The sequence below is a fragment of the Syngnathus typhle genome, unplaced genomic scaffold, assembly GCF_033458585.1.
Source record: "Syngnathus typhle isolate RoL2023-S1 ecotype Sweden unplaced genomic scaffold, RoL_Styp_1.0 HiC_scaffold_30, whole genome shotgun sequence".
NCBI lineage: Eukaryota > Metazoa > Chordata > Actinopteri > Syngnathiformes > Syngnathidae > Syngnathus > Syngnathus typhle.
The window spans coordinates 715,990-735,907 of NW_026871936.1; the positions used below are offsets into that span (position 1 = coordinate 715,990).

At 42.2% G+C, this 19,918-nt stretch overlaps 1 protein-coding gene across 3 annotated transcripts; it reads left to right on the plus strand.

Moving 5' to 3' along the window:
• The first annotated feature begins 17,603 nt into the window (after positions 1-17,603).
• Positions 17,604-19,687, plus strand: LOC133147113 (lamin-A-like). 3 transcript variants are annotated; one of them, XR_009711513.1, is made up of 3 exons: positions 17,604-18,111; positions 19,403-19,496; positions 19,567-19,687. XR_009711513.1 is itself a non-coding variant. In XM_061271199.1 (3 exons), the coding sequence occupies exons 1-3, from the start codon at positions 17,710-17,712 to the stop codon at positions 19,456-19,458; spliced, it is 369 nt and encodes a 122-aa protein (XP_061127183.1). In that variant the 5' UTR covers positions 17,604-17,709; the 3' UTR covers positions 19,459-19,681. The 3 variants fall into 3 exon arrangements, 2 of the variants coding, with proteins under 2 accessions (XP_061127183.1, XP_061127182.1); XM_061271199.1 differs by having other exon boundaries at positions 17,604-17,907; positions 17,997-18,111; positions 19,403-19,681; XM_061271198.1 differs by lacking the exons at positions 19,403-19,496; positions 19,567-19,687 and having other exon boundaries at positions 17,609-17,907; positions 17,997-18,377.
• Positions 19,688-19,918: the final 231 nt, after the last annotated feature.

Below are 19,918 nucleotides of genomic sequence, written 5' to 3' on the forward strand. Positions count from 1 at the left end.
ACCGGAAGTGACCCCTAATAGACCGGAAGTGACCTCTGGTAAACCGGAAGTGACCCCAAATCAAACCGGAAGTGACCCAAAATGAACCGGAAGTGACCTTTTTAGACCGGAAATGACCCCAAATAAACCGGAAGTGACCTCAGCTAAACCGGAAGTGACCTGTTTTAAACCGGAAGTGACCCAAATAAACCGGAAGTGACCCAAATTAGACCGGAAATGACCCGAATCAAGCCGGAAGTGACCTTATTTCAACACTAAGTGCCCCAAATAGCTACATTTGCGCTTACGTCTTCGTTTTTTGTCCGATATAACCCGTTTCAACATTTTTACCCCAAAAGTGAACCTCCTGAGGCCGTTTTTTTTGGTTTTGTTCCAAATCTAGAAAGATTTTGGCGCAATTGCTTTTTTTTATTTTCCCATTCATTCTCTATGGGGATTCAACATTTGCTCTAACTTCTACATTTTTTAACTGATTCAACCCGTTCCAACTTTCAACTGTTCATCTTTTGCCTACCTATTCCACAACTTCCCACTTACCAACAATTCCAAATTTAAAATTCAACCAAATTCTCCAAAATTTCGTTTTTCTACTCTAACTTCTAAATTTTTCTACCGATTCAACCCATTCCAACTTTCAACTGTTCATCTTTTGCCTACCTATTCCACAACTTCCCACTTACCGAATATTCCAAACTTTCAATTTTGAAATTCACCACAAATTCTCCAAATATTCTACATTTCTCAAGTAATTCAACACGTTTCAACATCGTTCGGCAGCATTCCCCGAAAAAGTTATTCATACATTTCGCCTTCACACGCAATTTCTCCAGAAATTGCAAAATTCTAGTTGTGTGAAGGCGAAGGCCTTCACACATATGTTATTCTACACCATTCTCTATTATTATTATTATTATTATTATTCTCTTTTATTCTCCACACTTTTTTGTCCACTTTCATCTTCCACATAATTCATCCGATTCACTCCATTCCACTTTCCACGTATTCCAAATATTCACGCGATGAGCGCTTCCATTTTTCTCGTTCCGAAAATTTTCCGATTCCGCAAAATTCCCAAAATTCCGACAAATTTTTCCCCATCCATTCTTAATGGCACATTCGACATTTCACAAAATTTCGTTTTTCACCTCTAACTTCTACATTTTTCAACCGATTCAACCCATTCCAACTTTCAACTGTTCATCTTTTGCCTACCTATTCCACAACTTCCCACTTACCAAAAATTCCAAATTTTCAAATTTGAAATTCAACCAAAATTCTCTCAAATTCCGTTTTTCTAATCTAATTTCTACATTTTTCAACCGATTCAACCCATTCCAACTTTCAACTGTTCATCTTTTGCCTACCTATTCCACAACTTCCCACTTACCAAAAATTCCAAATTTTCAAATTTGAAATTCAACCAAAATTCTCTCAAATTCCGTTTTTCTAATCTAATTTCTACATTTTTCAACCGATTCAACCCATTCCAACTTTCAACTGTTCATCTTTTGCCTACCTATTCCACAACTTCCCACTTACCAAAAATTCCAAATTTTCAAATTTGAAATTCAACCAAAATTCTCCAAAATTCAGTTTTTCCACTCTAATTTCTACATTTTTCAACCGATTCAACCCATTCCAACTTTCAACTGTTCATCTTTTGCCTACCTATTCCACAACTTCCCACTTACCAAAAATTCCGAACTTTCACATTTGAAATTCAACCAAATTCTCCAAAATTTCGTTTTTCCACTCTAATTTCTACATTTTTCGACCGATTCAACCCATTCCACATTTATTCCCTTTATTCATCTTATGCTTACCACATTCACTCCCATTCACCCCCACTTCCACTACGCTTACACATTCAACCCTTGACCCCCAATTCCAGTGTGGCGGCCATCTTGGATTGACCCTCAAGTGCCCCCAATGAACCCAAAATGAACCGGAAGTGCCCCAAATCAAACCGAAAGTGACCCCAAATAGACCGGAAGTGACCTCAGGTAAACCGGAAGTGACCCCAAATCAAACCGGAAGTGACCCCAAACGTACCGGAAGTGACCTTTTTAGACCGGAAATGACCCCTAATAAACAGGAAGTGACCTCAGACGAACCGGAAGTGACCCAAATTAAACCGGAAGTGACCCAAATAAACCGGAAGTGACCCCAAATAGACCGGAAGTGACCTCTGGTAAACCGGAAGTGACCCTAAATCAAACCGGAAGTGACCCCAAATGAACCGGAAGTGCCCTTTTTAGACCGGAAGTGACCCCAAATAAACCGGAAGTGACCTCAGCTAAACCGGAAGTGACCTGTTTTAAACCGGAAGTGACCCAAATAAACCGGAAGTGACCCAAACTAGACCGGAAGTGACCCGAATCAAACCGGAAGTGACCTTATTTCAACACTGAGTGGCCCAAATAGCTACATTTGCGCTAACTTTTTCGTTTTTTGTCTGATTTAACCCCTTTCAACATTTTTACCCCAAAAGTGAATCTCCTGAGGCCGTTTTTTTTGTTTTGTTCCAAATTTAGAAAGATTTTGGCGCAATTGCTTTTTTTATTTTCCCATTCATTCTCTATGGGGATTCAACATTTGCTCTAACTTCTACATTTTTTAACTGATTCAACCCGTTCCAACTTTCAACTGTACATCTTTTGCCTACCTATTCCACAACTTCCCACTTACCAAAAATTCCAAATTCGAAATTCAACCAAATTCTCCAAAATTTCGTTTTTCTACTCTAAATTCTACATTTTTCAACCGATTCAACCCATTCCAACTTTCAACTGTTCATCTTTTGCCTACCTATTCCACAACTTCCCACTTACCAAATATTCCAAACTTTCAATTTTGAAATTCACCACAAATTCTCCAAATATTCTACATTTCTCAAGTAATTCAACACGTTTCAACATCGTTCGGCAGCATTCCCCGAAAAAGTTATTCATACATTTCGCCTTCACACGCAATTTCTCCAGAAATTGCAAAATTCTAGTTATTATTATTATTCTCTACGTTTCTCCACACTTTTTTGACACGTTTCATCTTCCACATAATTCATCCGATTCACTCCATTCCACTTTTCACGTATTCCAAATATTCACGCGACGAGCGCTTGTATTTTGCTCGTTCCGAAAATTTTCCGATTCCGCAAAATTCCCAAAATTCCGACAAATTTTTCCCCATTCATTCTTAATGGCACATTCGACATTTCACATTTACGTCGTTCCAATTTGAAATTCACATCATTCAGCACATTCTAATCACATTCGGAAGGATTCTCGACATTCCCAAAATTCCCAAATTCGAAAATTTCACGTTTTCACGTTAAAAATTCCGACAAATTTTCACAAAATTTCGTTTTTCACCTCTAACTTCTACATTTTTCAACCGATTCAACTCGTTCCAACTTTCAACTGTTCATCTTTTGCCTACCTATTCCACAACGTCCCACTTACCAAAAACTTCACATCTTTTATTTTGAAATTCAACCAAAATTCTCTAAAATTTCGTTTTTCTACTCTAATTTCTACATTTTTCAACCGATTCAACCCATTCCAACTTTCAACTGTTCATTATTTTTCTACTGATTCCACAACTTCCCACTTACCAAAAGCTTCACATCTTTTATTTTGAAATTCACACCCAATTCCTTTTCCCTTCTCATTTCTACATTTTTCAACCGATTCAACCCATTCCAACTTTCAACTGTTCATCATTTTTCTACCTATTCCACAACTTCCCACTTACCAAAAACTTCACATCTTTTATTTTGAAATTCACACCCAATTCTCCAATATTTCCGTTTCTCCTTCTCATTTCTACATTTTTCAACCGATTCAACCCATTCCAACTTTCAACTGTTCATCATTTTTCTACCTATTCCACAACTTCCCACTTACCAAAAACTTCACATCTTTTATTTTGAAATTCACACCCAATTCCTTTTTCCCTTCTCATTTCTACATTTTTCAACAGATTCAACCCATTCCAAATTTATTCACTTAATTCACCTTATTCTTCCCACATTCACTCCCATTCACCCCCACTTCCACTATGCTTACACAATTCAACCCTTGACCCCCAATTCCAGTGTGGCGGCCATCTTGGATGACCCTGAAGTGCCACCAATGAACCCAGAATGAACCGGAAGTGGCCCAAATCAAACCGAAAGTGACCCCAAATAGACCGGAAGTGACCTCAGGTAAACCGGAAGTGACCCCAAATCAAACCGGAAGTGACCCCAAATGTACCGGAAGTGACCTTTTTAGACCGGAAATGACCCCTAATAAACCGGAAGTGACCTCAGACGAACCGGAAGTGACCCAAATTAAACCGGAAGTGACCCCAAATAGACCGGAAGTGACCTCAGGTAAACCGGAAGTGACCCCAAATCAAACCGGAAGTGACCCCAAATGTACCGGAAGTGACCTTTTTAGACCGGAAATGACCCCTTATAAACCGGAAGTGACCTCAGACGAACCGGAAGTGACCCAAATAAACCGGAAGTGACCCCAAATAGACCGGAAGTGACCCCAAATAGACCGGAAGTGACCTCTGGTAAACCGGAAGTGACCCCAAATCAAACCGGAAGTGACCACAAATGAACCGGAAGTGACCTTTTTAGACCGGAAGTGACCCCAAATAAACCGGAAGTGACCTCAGCTAAACCGGAAGTGGCCTGTTTTAAACCGGAAGTGACCCAAATAAACCGGAAGTGACCCAAATTAGACCGGAAATGACCCGAATCAAGCCGGAAGTGACCTTATTTCAACACTAAGTGCCCCAAATAGCTACATTTGCGCTAACGTCTTCGTTTATTGTCCGATTTAACCCGTTTCAACATTTTTATCCCAAAAGTGAACCTCCTGAGGCCGTTTTTTTTGTTTTGTTCCAAATTTAGAAAGATTTTGGCGCAATTGCTTTTTCTTATTTTCCCATTCATTCTCTATGGGGATTCAACATTTGCTCTAACTTCTACATTTTTTAACTGATTCAACCCGTTCCAACTTTCAACTGTACATCTTTTGCCTACCTATTCCACAATTTCCCACTTACCAAAAATTCGAAATTTGAAATTCAACCAAATTCTCCCAAATTTCGTTTTTTACTCTAATTTCTACATTTTTCAACCCATTCCAACTTTCAGCTGTTCATCTTTTGCCTACCTATTCCACAACTTCCCACTTACCAAATATTCCAAACTTTCAATTTTGAAATTCACCACAAATTCTCCAAATATTCTACATTTCTCAAGTAATTCAACACGTTTCAACATCGTTCGGCAGCATTCCCCGAAAAAGTTATTCATACATTTCGCCTTCACACGCAATTTCTCCAGAAATTGCAAAATTCTAGTTGTGTGAAGGCGAAGGCCTTCACACATTGATATTGTACTTTATTATTAAACAACTTATTCCTCCCACTTTTTTGACATCTAACTACTCCCACATGCTTCAACCGATTCACCTCGTTCAACCTTTCACACGTTCCAAAAATTCATGGCACGCTTGCCAGTATTTTTCGCGTTCATAACATTTACCGTTTTTAAGTAATTAGCAAATTTGTGCCTTTTATTTCCCCATTCATTCTTAATGGCAATGTCAACCCGAGCCAGTTTCCTGTAGTGGGTTCGATTCCCACATTGGGCGTCATTAATTAATTTACTCTTTATTCTTCCCGCTTATCATTTTCAACGCTTATCATTTGTAACTAACATTCGCATTCAACATTCATTACATTAGGCAATTTCCACCACTTTGATTACGTATTCGCATTCAACAAACACATTCATTACATTAACCAATTGCAACCACGACATAGTAAGGGACTCAATTAGCTCGTGGGAAACACAAGTGATTCCACTACACGAGCATCATTCCCGAGTGGTATCAAAACCCGCGTCAGTTCGATTCCCACATTGGGCGTCATTATTTATTTTACTCTTTATCCTTCCCGGTTATCATTTTCAACGGTTATCATTTGTAACTTTTGTCATTCGCATTCAACATTCATTACATTAAGCAATTTCCACCACTTTGATTACGCATTCGCATTCAACAAACACATTCATTACATTAACCAAATTCAACCAGCAAGAAGGAAGGGTCCTCATTAGCTCAGTCGGAAACACAATGGAAATGTCAACCCGAGCCAGTTTCCTGTAGTGGGTTCGATTCCCACATTGGGAGTCATAAATTATTTTACTCTTTATTCTTCCCCCTTATCATTTTCAACGCTTATCATTTGTACCTTTTTTGTAACATTTGTAACGTTTCATTTTTAACGCTTATCATTTGTACCTTTTTGTAACATGTATTTGTAACATTTTCCCATTTATTTCACAATTATCTATTTTCCCTTTGTATTCTTCCCGCTCATCATTTTTAACGCTTAACGTTTGTAACTTAACATCTGCCTTCGCCTTCACACGCAATTTCTTCCGAAATTGCAATTCTAGTTGTGTGAAGGCGAAGGCCTTCACACATTGATATTGTACTTTATTATTAAACAACTTATTCCTCCCACTTTTTTGACATCTAACTACTCCCACATGCTTCAACCGATTCACCTCGTTCAACCTTTCACACGTTCCAAAAATTCATGGCACGCTTGCCAGTATTTTTCGCGTTCATAACATTTACCGTTTTTAAGTAATTAGCAAATTTGTGCCTTTTATTTCCCCATTCATTCTTAATGGCAATGTCAACCCGAGCCAGTTTCCTGTAGTGGGTTCGATTCCCACATTGGGCGTCATTAATTATTTTACTCTTTATTCTTCCCGCTTATCATTTTCAACGCTTATCATTTGTAACTAACATTCGCATTCAACATTCATTACATTAAGCAATTTCCACCACTTTGATTACGTATTCGCATTCAACAAACACATTCATCACATTAACCAAATTCAACCACTAAAAGAAAGGGACTCAATTAGCTCGTGGGAAACACAAGTGATTCCAGTACACGAGCATCTTTCCCGAGTGCTATCAAAACCCGCGTCAGTTCGATTGCCACATTGGGCGTAATTATTTATTTTACTCTTTATCCTTCCCGGTTATCATTTTCAACGGTTATCATTTGTAACTTTTGTCATTCGCATTCAACATTCATTACATTAAGCAATTTCCACCACTTTGATTATGCATTCGCATTCAACAAACACATTCATTACATTAACCAAATTCAACCATCACTGAGGTAGGAACCTGATTAGCTCAGTTGGAAACACAATGGCAATGTCAACCTGCGCCAGTTTCCCGTAGTGGCTTCGATTCCCACTTTGGGCGTCATAAATTATTTTACTCTTTATTCTTCCCCCTTATCATTTGTACCTTTTTTGTAACATTTGTAACATTTCATTTTTAACGTTTATCATTTGTACCTTTTTGTAACATGTATTTGTAACATTTTCCCATTTATTTCACAATAATTTATTTTCCCTTTGCATTCTTCCCGCTTATCATTTTTAACGCTTAACGTTTGTAAATTAACATCTGCCTTCGCCTTCACACGCAATTTCTTCCGAAATTGCAATTCTAGTTATTATTATTCTTCTATTTTATTCTCCACACTTTTTTGACACGTTTCATCTTCCACATAATTCATCCGATTCACTCCATTCCACTTTTCACGTATTCCAAATATTCACGCGACGAGCGCTTGTATTTTTCTCATTCCGAAAATTTTCCGATTCCGCAAAATTCCCCAAATTCCGACAAATTTTTCCCCATTCATTCTTAATGGCACATTCGACATTTCACATTTACGTCGTTCCAATTTGAAATTCACATCATTCAGCACATTCTAATCACATTCGGAAGGATTCTCGACATTCCCAAAATTCCCAAATTCGAAAATTTCACGTTAAAAATTCCGACAAATTTTCACAAAATTTCGTTTTTCATCTCTAACTTCTACATTTTTCAACCGATTCAACTCGTTCCAACTTTCAACTGTTCATCTTTTGCCTACCTATTCCACAACGTCCCACTTACCAAAAACTTCACATCTTTTATTTTGAAATTCAACCAAAATTCTCTAAAATTTCGTTTTTCTACTCTAATTTCTACATTTTTCAACCGATTCAACCCATTCCAACTTTCAACTGTTCATTATTTTTCTACCGATTCCACAACTTCCCACTTACCAAAAGCTTCACATCTTTTATTTTGAAATTCACACCCAATTCCTTTTCCCTTCTCATTTCTACATTTTTCAACCGATTCAACCCATTCCAACTTTCAACTGTTCATCATTTTTCTACCTATTCCACAACTTCCCACTTACCAAAAACTTCACGTCTTTTATTTTGAAATTCACACCCACTTCCTTTTTCCCTTCTCATTTCTACATTTTTCAACCGATTCAACCCATTTCAACTTTCAACCGTTCATCATTTCTTTACCTATTCCACAACTTCCCACTTGCCAAAAACTTCACATCTTTTATTTTGAAATTCACAGCTAATTCCTTTTTCCCTTCTCATTTCTACATTTTTCAACCTATTCAACCCATTCCAACTTTCAACTGTTCATCATTTTTCTGCCTATTCCACAACTTCCCACTTAACAAAAACTTCACATCTTTTATTTTGAAATTCACAGCTAATTCCTTTTTCCTTTCTCATTTCTACATTTTTCAACCGATTCAACCCATTCCAACTTTCAACTGTTCATCATTTTTCTACCTATTCCACAACTTCCCAAAAACTTCACATCTTTTATTTTGAAATTCACACAATTCCCTTTTCCTTTCTCATTTCTACATTTTTCAACCGATTCAACCCATTCCAACTTTCAACTGTTCATCATTTTTCTACCTATTCCACAACTTCCCACTTACCAAAAACTTCACATCTTTTATTTTGAAATTCACACCCAATTCCTTTTTCCCTTCTCATTTCTACATTTTTCAACCGATTCAACCCATTTCAACTTTCAACTGTTCATCATTTTTCTACCTATTCCACAACTTACCAAAAATTTCACATCTTTTATTTTGAAATTCACAGCCAATTCCTTTTTTCCTTCTCATTTCTACATTTTTCAACCGATTCAACTCGTTTCAACATCATTCTGCAGCATTCCTTCAATATTTATTCAACTTCTTCACCTTCACACGCAATTCCTTCAGGAATTGCAAATTCTAGTTATATTTATTTTTTAAACGGAATGTATTTTTAAAACATGAATAAAACTATTTCCTTACTTGTGAATTGAACTACTTGATTTGTAACACTTTGGCAGGTGTCTTTTGAGAATTTCACTTATTAGATTGAACTACAGAAATCTCTTTTTCTGAGATTCAAAGACATCGTATATATATATATATATTTGCAAAACTGAAATATCGTAAGGCCACTTATGGGCTTTACTGTCAGACATTTATTGACAAAAACATGGAACAGACTTCAAGACAATGTCGTAACAATAACAAATAAATATCTCAGACCAAATTGACTTTCAGGTGGCCAACTCGTCGTGGTCTTCGGGTGGAGGTTGTTGATGCAGGTGCACGTCATCCTTCTTCAACCCCAAAGTAAACTGAAACGAAGCAAAAACAGCCAACGATACATATGTCATTGTTGTTTTTGACTTAATCTGCCGTTTTTTTTAAGGTTCTCTTTCTACATATTTACCAAACACAAGCGATACATTAACTTCAATACAAAAAAAGGGCACTACCTCAAATACAACTTAGAAAACAGTTTGACTGAAATGGTAGTCATTCAATAAATAAATATACGCACATTTTCTTTTTCAAATTGCAGCCTTTGCGGTTTTGAAAATTGCAGTTGATCACATTGCAACGTCGACTTGAATTCTATTCATCTCTCAGTTTTAATGCACAGACAGACACACGAGAGAAAACGCTGACACAGAAGCAGTGGATGACGCAAATCAGTGTTGCCGCAAGCAGACCTGTTGCTGAGATTGTCTCATGTGTTGAGACGAGCGACACTAGACGGTGTTCAGGTGAACGTCACCACCAAGAATTTACCGATAACGACAGTGGAGTGGTTTTCACTACAGGTAAACAGCTGGCAAATGTGACAAAAATTCCAAAATCTCGTAGAGAAAAGTTCCTACGACAAATAAAAGCACAAGAAAAGTTAAAAGAAAAATTGGAAGTGAGACGTAAAAAACAGGAACTAAAGAGAATGATGAAAAACTCTAAAGAGAGGGAACAGTACAGTCAAATTGCAGAGGTAAGACAAAGGAAATTGGGTTATATTAGAACCCGTTATCAACAGGACAAGCGTTTTTGTGCCAAACAAAAGTCCTATTTTACACAACGTTGTCAGACGGATCATGAGTTTAAGAAGAAAAACCTTTCCCGTTTCTCACGTCGTTATAGGACAGATGAGTGTTTTACGATGAGACGACGCGCTTACATCACAGAACGTTACCGTGACGATGTTGGGTTTCGAAACAGGCAGCGCTCTTACATGACACGCCGTTATTTAAACAACCCTGAATTCCGATTAAAACATCAGGAAATCATGAGGCGCATAATGGCAAAAAAATCTGATTCACTGAAGACCAAAACAATGCGCAGAGTAAGTACGCTTTTGAAAAAATACTAAGTCATAAACCGACTATGTAGGGAGCGAAATGACTGTGTGCTCATGAAAGCTGTTGAGGTATTCAAAGCCCAAATTAAGAATGGCCCCACATTTGTCTGCACTGTTTGCCACAGAGCATTGTTTCCGAACCAAGTACGCGCTTGTCAACGTAGATTTTATAAGAAAAACAGACATGTTGTTGCAAGTTGTCTCACGGGACAATTTGTCCATATCTGTGATGATGAATGTCAGGCCTCGTGCAGCGTACCAGCTGAAAGAAAACTGGAGTGGATATGTCACACTTGCTATAGTCACCTCAAAGATGGTAAAATGCCTGCACTTGCTGTTGCGAACAATCTCACACTCTCTGATATTCCAAAGGAACTGTGTGGATTGAACATACTGGAGAGACACCTCATTTCCAAATGCATATCATTTGCCAAAATTGTACCTCTTCCCAAAGGTCAACAACGAGCCATTCGTGGAAATGTGGTGTGCGTGCCATCGGAAGTACAAGAGACGGTCAATGTCTTGCCCAGACTAAGAAGTAAGTCACAGATGTTGAGAGTGAAACTGAAGAGACGGCTTTGCTACAAAGGCCATCAGTTTTTTCAAACTGTCACTTGGTCTAAGCTAATGAGCGCTCTGATGAAACTGAAACAAGTCCATCCACAGTACAGAGACATAACCATTCGCGACGATGCGGACCTTTGCGACCCAACCCTCACTGACGATGAGAGCAGCTCCGATGAAGCGCAAATGAGCGACAGTGAGTACAATGAGGAAGCTCTGGAGGAGATGTACAGATTTGAAAGTGATGCTCTGTGTGGGATGAACAGTGACTCTCAACATGACAACAGTGGTAACAAACAGCAACAAGAAAATTCGGAAGACGGTGATCAACCAAATGGTGGAGTGAAACTTGAATCATGTCTCCAACCCAATGATGTGGCAGAGGAAATTATGAGTTTTACAGAGGGCATTTATTGTGTTGCTCCTGCAGTGTTCCGGTGCAGTTTCCCACTGGTCAGAACACCCTCGATGAAGAGAGAGCAATAAAACTCACACCAAGCAAATATTTCAAAACCCGTCTGTGTTGCGTGGATGAACGCTTTGCTCGAGATACCAACTACTTGTTCTTTGCCCAGTTTGTGACTGAAATTTACCAGGCAACGTCGAGCATGACAATACAGCTGCGCAAAGGTAAGCCTTTTACCAGGGATGGTCGAAGGATAAACAATGCCATGCTTCAGGACAAACGTGAAGTTGAGAAACTGGTGCGCAGCAAAGATGCTGTCCGATTCATGACACCGCTGAGAGGTACGCCGGCCTATTGGGAGAAAACCACCAAAGATCTTTTTGCTATGATCCGGCAGCTGGGCACACCCACGTGCTTTTGCACATTTTCTGCTGCCGAAATGCGTTGGGAAGAGGTCATCACCGCCATCAAAGCGCAACAAGGTGAAGTAGTGAATTTCACCCAACTTGACTGGGCTACCAAGTGTGAGATCCTACGCAGCAATCCTGTGACGACGATGCGCATGTTTGACAAGCGTGTGGAAGCTCTGTTCAGAGATTTGATCCTCTCTCCGGCGCAACCGATTGGTGAGGTCGTCGACTACTTTTACCGACTGGAGTTTCAACACAGAGGAAGTCCTCACATTCATTGCCTCATATGGGTTCGAGGTGCCCCTGTATTTGAGGAAGCCACGGATGGAGCCATCAGTCATTTTGTGTCTCGCTACATCTCGGCCGAGCTGCCGGACCCGCAGAAGGAACCGGAATTGTACAAAAAGGTCACAGAGGTTCAGATGCACAGCAAAAGTCACTCCAAATCGTGCGTCAAACACCAAGGTGCAAATTGCCGCTTTGGATTCCCCAAACAACCGTGCGATGAAACAATGATCGTCAGACCTGCGCCCGTCGACGACGACAATCGAGATCAACGCAATGACGATCGGTTGGCGTCGAATGCCAAGCTTGTTCCCGTGCTAAATCTGCTGAATGAGCCTGAAACGGCATCCCTGACTTTGCCTCAGCTAGTGGCTAAATGTAAGCTCACCGGTGACGAGTACGTGAACTGTTTGCGCATGACGGCCTCGTCGAGTTCTGTCGTGCTTAAGCGAGAACCGAAAGACTGCTGGGTCAACAACTACAACCGCCATTTGCTTCTTGCCTGGGATGGAAACCTGGACATCCAATACATCCTGAATGCCTACTCTTGCATCGCATACATCTGCAGCTACATCAGCAAGGCTGAACACGGTCTGAGCCAATACCTGAAATCGGTCATTGAAAACTCCCGCTGCGCAAATGTCAACGAGAGCGATGAAATGAAGCAAATTATGCAAGCGTACTCCAAGAAAAGAGAAGTGAGTGCTCAGGAATGCGTCGCACGTGCGTGCGGCTTGCATATGAAACAGTCCTCCCGCATGGTGGTGGTATTTGTACAAACGAGTGACAATGCGCTGAAAATGAGTTATCCTCTCTCGCTCCTTGAGGGCAAAACGCAGGAATCTCATGAAGTGTGGATGACTGGCCTGCCGGAAAAATACAAATCCAGACCTCAAACAGAGGAATTTGAAGTCATGTGCTTGGCTGATTTTGCATCAATGTGCAGAATTGTTTATGGCAAACAAGCCAAAGGTAAGAATGTTTTGCCTCTGCTGAACGACATGGGCTTTGTCCAGAAAAGAACAGAAAAACATGCGGTCATCAAATACTGCAAATACTCTGAACAAAAGAATCCGGAGGAATATTACTGCTCCTTGCTCAAGCTGTACCTGCCTCATCGTGCTGATTGCCAATTAAAATCTGAACGCTGTCCTTCCTATCAGTTGTTTCATGATAACGCCTGTGTACAGTTACCGTATAACGACTCTGTGGAGCGCGTGTGCCAAATTGTCAGAAGGAACAGAGAAAGGTATGAGAAATACAGTCGAGACATTGACAACGCCATCCAAGAGGTGGAGGAGAGTGGGCTCGTCATAAACGAATGGTGCCACCTGGCTCCCGAGAGTGAGTTGCAAAGACTCGAATGCGTTGAGGAAATGAACGCGAGAGATGAACCGAACGACAACGTGGAGGAAAATGTCCCGGACTATAACGTCAGGTCCAAAACAACGCAAATGTCCATCGTGACAGAGGCTGCAGCCATCGATCCCGCAGTGTTACGCGACATGTATCGTAACCTGAACCAAAAGCAAGCGTCCGTCTTCTACAAGGTCAGAGATTGGTGCATAAAACGTGTGTGTAGCTCAAAGCCCATTGAGCAGTTCTTCTACCACATCAACGGTGGCGCCGGGACCGGCAAATCGCATCTGATCAAGTGTATCCACGCAGAGGCTACCAAAATACTGCAGAGACTACCACGACTGGCTGAGGAGGCCGACATTTCCAAGCAAACGGTTGTTCTCGCAGCTTTCACTGGCACGGCGGTGTTCAACATTTCCGGGGCAACGTTGCATTGTCTACTCAAACTGCCGAGAAGTCTCAAACCCCCGTACCACGGGCTGGGCAATAAACTGGACGAAGTCAGAGCCGAGCTGTCCATCGCCGAAATACTCATCATCGATGAGATTTCCATGGTGTCGAAAGACCTCTTTGCCTACGTGAATGCCAGGTTGAAACAAATCAAAGGAATTAATTTACCTTTCGGTGGCATGTCTGTTCTTGCTGTTGGAGATTTCTTTCAGCTCCCTCCCGTGAGACAGTCCAAACCTCTGTGCGTGTACGATCCTACGCGGCTGGACCACTGGCGTGACGACTTCAAAAAGATCACGCTCACCGCCATCATGAGGCAGAAAGACGATGTCGCCTTTGCCGAACTGCTGAACCGACTCCGCGTCAAAGAAAAGTCAGATGAACTGTCGGAAATGGACAGAGCTCTCCTTGCCACGAGGTACACTTCCCCAGAAATGTGTCCAAAGCATATTCTGCATGTTTTTGCCACCAATAAACAGGTGGATGGCCATAACTCTGCGATGCTGGAACTGTTTCATAAGGACATTGTGCAGATTGACGCGGATGACTACAAGAAAGACAAAGGAACTGGCAGAATGGCAAGGCAAGCTTCCCCTGTGCAAAGCGCTAAGAATGAGCTCCCGGACTCAATCAAAGTTGCCTTGGGTGCTCGTGTTATGATCACACGGAACGTTGATGTTCAATCAGGTCTGTGCAACGGGATGTTTGCAAAAGTTGTCAAATTGGTGAACTATCCAAATGAAGCCCGTGTCCAGAAACTTGGCTTGGAACTCGATCATGTGAGTAACACAGCGCGTGCTGCTAACCCCATGTACATTGACAGACTGGAGGAGAAGCTGAACAAGGCTGGAGTGACGCGCCGACAGTTTCCCATCAAGCTTGCTTTTGCCTGCACGATCCACAAGGTACAAGGCATGACAACGTCACAGGCTGCAGTTTCGCTGAAAGGTGTTTTCGAACACGGCATGGGGTACGTAGCTCTGAGTAGAGTGACTTCGCTCAGTGGTCTGCATATTCTGCATATGGATGAGAGAAGGCTTCATGCAAATCCACAAATCACTGCTGCTCTTGCTGAGATGGCAGAGGATTCTTTGACGAGCGTCATGCCCCTCCTTCACGTGATGCCGTCGGTAGATCGGGCAAATCACCTGGTTGTCGTCCATCATAACACCGAAGGGCTGTCTTGTCACGTGCAAGATATCGTGTCTCATCACGAACTGCTTTTCGCTGATGTTTTGTGCTTCACAGAGACACACCTCCAAGGATCAGTGGCCGATGGACGTGCTTGCTTGGAAGGCTACACGATGTTTTGCAGGAACCGAAGTGATTCTTACACAAACTGTCCTGACTTGGCTACAAAACGTGGTGGCGGCGTAGGTATTTGTGTCAAAAGTCACATCGCGGCCCAGGAAAAGAAATACGTTCAGGGTGTGACCGACATTGAATTTGTTGTGGTGATGTTGGGATCACCGGTGTTTGAGTGATGTTCCAGTTATTTATTTTCTTTCTGTGTGTTCGCAATTGTCATGGTGATTGTTCTGGTGTTTTTTAACTCGGCTGTATGTATTTGTTTGTTCACGCTGATTTCTCCGACTGCCCGAAATTTTCCATATTCTCAGTTTATGTGTATATCTGTCATCTCAGGGACACGAAGAAAGAATCCGATCTGGCGAAAGCCCGTGCGGCTCTGGACTCAGAGGCCACAGAGCGTGAACGTCTGCAGGTGAAGTTGTCCAAGCTGAAGATTGATTTTGACGAGCTGGAAGCAAGGTGAGGCCCGCCCGGCCATTTTATCAAAAATATGCCAACAACAAAATGGATAGTGGATATTAGTGCTGACACAATTGCTTTGCTGCTGGGGCCACACCCCAAGGAAAATCCTCCTCGTGACTAATTGCAGCTCAATTGGACTTTCAGTTAACCATCCCATATGTGGGACTCACGATGGGATCACCGGTGTTTGAGTGATGTTCCAGTTATTTATTTTCTTTCTGTGTGTTCGCATTTGTCATGGTGATAATACTAGCCAACTTACATTGGCTCCCGGTCCATTTAAGATGTGACTTCAAGGTTCTTCTACTAACCTATAAATCGCTGCATGGCTTAGCGCCTTCATATCTCGTCGACCTAGTTGTTCCTTATGTTCCGTCTCGTAACCTTCGTTCGCAAAACGCTACCCTTTTAGCGACACCGAGGGCCAAGAAAATGTCTGCAGGCTCTAGAGCATTTTCTATTCGGGCTCCAGAGCTTTGGAATGCCCTACCAATGGATATTAGGACTGCTACCTCAGTAGAAACATTTAAGACACGTTTAAAGACACATTTCTATGACATGGCCTTTAACTAACCTGTAGTGGCCGATTCGGCTGGAGTTTGTTTTCTCTCCCTCTCCACCCCCTCCCTCCCCCCTCCCCGGCCGGGGAGGTGGTTAGGTGGCACCCATGCTGACAGCGGCTATCTGGATTCTCGTGGGCCAATTCAGGGTGGGGGAACTGCAGCTCAACCTCCTCGAAGACACTGCCAGGACAATTGAGGGCTCCTTCGGCAGCCCTCTGCTATGACATGGACATCCACTTTTTATTTAATTGATTTTCATGTTGTACCATTTGTGCCCTCTCTGCATCCATTTCAACCTGGTGATCCTGAAAGGGGGATCCTTCCATCTGTGGTCCCTTCTCAAGGTTTCTCATTTTCCCCTGGTAGGGGTTTTTAAGTTTTTCCTTGCCCTTTTGGGAGCTTAAGATCAGGGGATGCTTTGAGAATAATTGTCAATTTCTGTCTATGTGATGCCCTTTGAGACTGCTTGTGATTTAGGGCTATACAAATAAACTTGACTTGACTTGATTGTTCTGGTGTTTTTTTAACTCGGCTGTATGTATTTGTTTGTTCACGCTGATTTCTCCGACTGCCCGAAATTTTCCATATTCTCAGTTTATGTGTATATCTGTCATCACAGGGACACGAAGAAAGAATCCAATCTGGCGAAAGCCCGTGCGGCTCTGGACTCAGAGGCCACAGAGCGTGAACGTCTGCAGGTGAAGTTGTCCAAGCTGAAGATTGATTTTGACGAGCTGGAAGCAAGGTGAGGCCCGCCCGGCCATTTTATCAAAAATATGCCAACAACAAAATGGATAGTGGATATTAGTGCTGACATAATTGCTTTGCTGCTGGGGCCACACCCCAAGGAAAATCCTCCTCGTGACTAATTGCAGCTCAATTGGACTTTCAGTTAACCATCCCATAGTCGCACATCAATATAAATAGCGCATTTGACTGCGTCGAGGGTTTAATACTGTTTTTGCTCAGGAAGTCGCATCACATTCAAATCCTTAAAGGTGAGCTGGAGTTTGAAAAGAAGCTGCATTCCGCGGTCGGTAATTACCATCACTATCGCTTATTTAATTAATGAAAATAAAGCTGAGTCATTCTCACGTCTCACGTAGGACTTGCGCATGGTCCAAAGCCAGCACGAGTCTCGCATGGTGGAGTTGGAAGCCGGCCAAAAAGTGAAAGATCTGGAGGAGGCTCTGTCTACAGAGAGGGAGCGGACCCAGAACAAGGAGGAGAGGTCTTTTTACAGCTTTAGAACATACCACAACGTTTGCTCTCATAGCAATTAATGTCTCCACGTTTGTCCCCAGGGTACGCCAAACCATGTCGGCCAGCAAAAAGAGGAAACGTCCGAAGGACAGCGAGGGTTTGAGCTCGGGCGGATGCAATGTGCCTCGTCCTAAAATCGCCCAGCAGGTCACTGTGGATGAGCAGCAGGTCACTGTGGATGAGCAGCAGGTCACTCTGGATGAGGTGGACTCGTACGGCAAATATGTCAGACTCAGCAATACAGTTGATGAGGTCAGTGGATGTGTCACAGGGGAACATCTTACGAAATTTGCACATTTTCCAGTAACGACTAACCTGTTGAGATCAATTTCAACTATTAGGATCAGAATTTGGGGAACTGGCAGGTGAAGCTCCAGATTGGATCTTCTGCTCCCATCGTATTCAAGTTTGCCGCAGAATTCATCCTGAAGGCCAGGGGTCCCCAAACTTTTTCCTGTGAGGGCCACATAACCTTTCCCTTCTCTGATGGCGGGCCGGTGGCAGTTTGTAACAGAAAAAGTGTGACGATCGTAGGGGAGCTTAAAAAATTTATTGTTTTCCAGAAAGCCACACATAACCAAATAACGGTTATTTAATAACCCTTTCCAGGTTCTTTACAGAAAAAAAGTCAGGAAACAAATAACACTATTAATGAAATAAATAATAACTAAACCCTCTCTGAGTTCTTCACAGAAAAAACAGGAAATAAATAACTAAATAACTCTCTCTGGGTTCTTCATAGAAAAAAAACCATGGAACATTAACTTTCTGTTGTGCCATGCACAATCTTAACAGATAAAAGTTCAGCTCAGTTGTCAGAGCAGAACCTCTCTGACACATATGAGCAGTCTCTTAAAGTTCTTGTGTTCCTTCCTTATAATCCTTTTGTAGGTTCCAGTAGGCTTGTAGACACCGCTGTCTTTTTTGTTAAAGTTTGATAGTGCGTCATAGTCTGGAGTAAAATTTGTTGTGGCAATTCTTACGCGAGATCCGAGGTGTTGGTCCGTTTACCTCGATCTGTGACGGGTAGATGTTGACGTTCATGTGGCTGAACGTCACGTCGCGTACGTCGAGCCAAATTGGCTCTTTTAAACGCTCGGCACTGTGTTCACCCTGCTTTACTTGGGCGACATTTTAACGGAAGGATTCCAGGGGAAGGTTTGTGGGTGGCCTTAGGGCAGTGCTTCTCAAATAGTGGGGCGCGCCCCCCTTGGGGGGCGCGGTGCTATTCCTGGGGGGGCGCGTGTGACCCTGGGGAACAGGCTTTTTTTTTGGCAGTACTAGAATAAAGTGTAATTGCGCGTTTCCTACAGCAGGGGGCAGTGGCGCTCTCATTGTTACTTCTGTCACGTTTGCGACAGTGCAACATTTTACGACTTACAAGACAAGTTAGGATAGTCACGGTGGGGAGGGGGGGCGCGAATAGTTTTCTTCTTGCTAGGGGGGGGCGTAACAGAAAATAATTGAGAAGCACTGCCTTAGGGCAAAACTGCATCTGAAAGCTCAGCGCGCAAATTACAAGAATGCTGTCGTCACAGCCCACGCTCTAAATTCGGGACTGATACAAATAGAGCGCGAGTGCGCCATGTCCGTACACGCACTTGTGAGTGTGCACCGAGCTTTCTGACACGGCTTCCGGTAGTAAATGCGCAGGCGAGCGCTTCCCCATCTACTGGGGAAACGCAGTCATTGCAGGCAAAATGAGCAAAAAAAAAAAAAAAAAAGTTTAATAATACAATTTATTCAGGGTTGGCAGGCCGGATTAAACGGTCCCGCGGGCCGTGTCCGGCCCGCGGGCCGTAGTTTGGTGACCCCTGCTGAAGGCCCACGAGAGTGTCACGGTAATCAATCTTATCTGGAAGATCTCAGATACAAGGTGCTCAATATTTCAATGACCTTTACATGCATCAGATCTGGGCGGCTGACGCTGGCCGAAACCACAATCCTCCCTCTGATCTAGTCTGGGAGACACAGTCCAACTGGGGACCCGTAGGCCAGGTCCACTTTACCTTGATCAACGCCAACGGAGAGGTGACACATCTTTCAAGCGACAAGAAGCAATATTTCTCTTTTGACGTCCGTTTTTCTTCTGGGAAATAAGGATGAGCAAAGCCACTGGCGCACGTTTGGAAGATGATGATGGAAATTCCACTTCCACCGTGGGATAGAGGAAATGGAATTTCGGTTTCTTGTGTGTCTTGACATATGAAGGGATTGACAATAAAGCAGACTTTGACTTTTGACATGGTCACATTATAAAAAT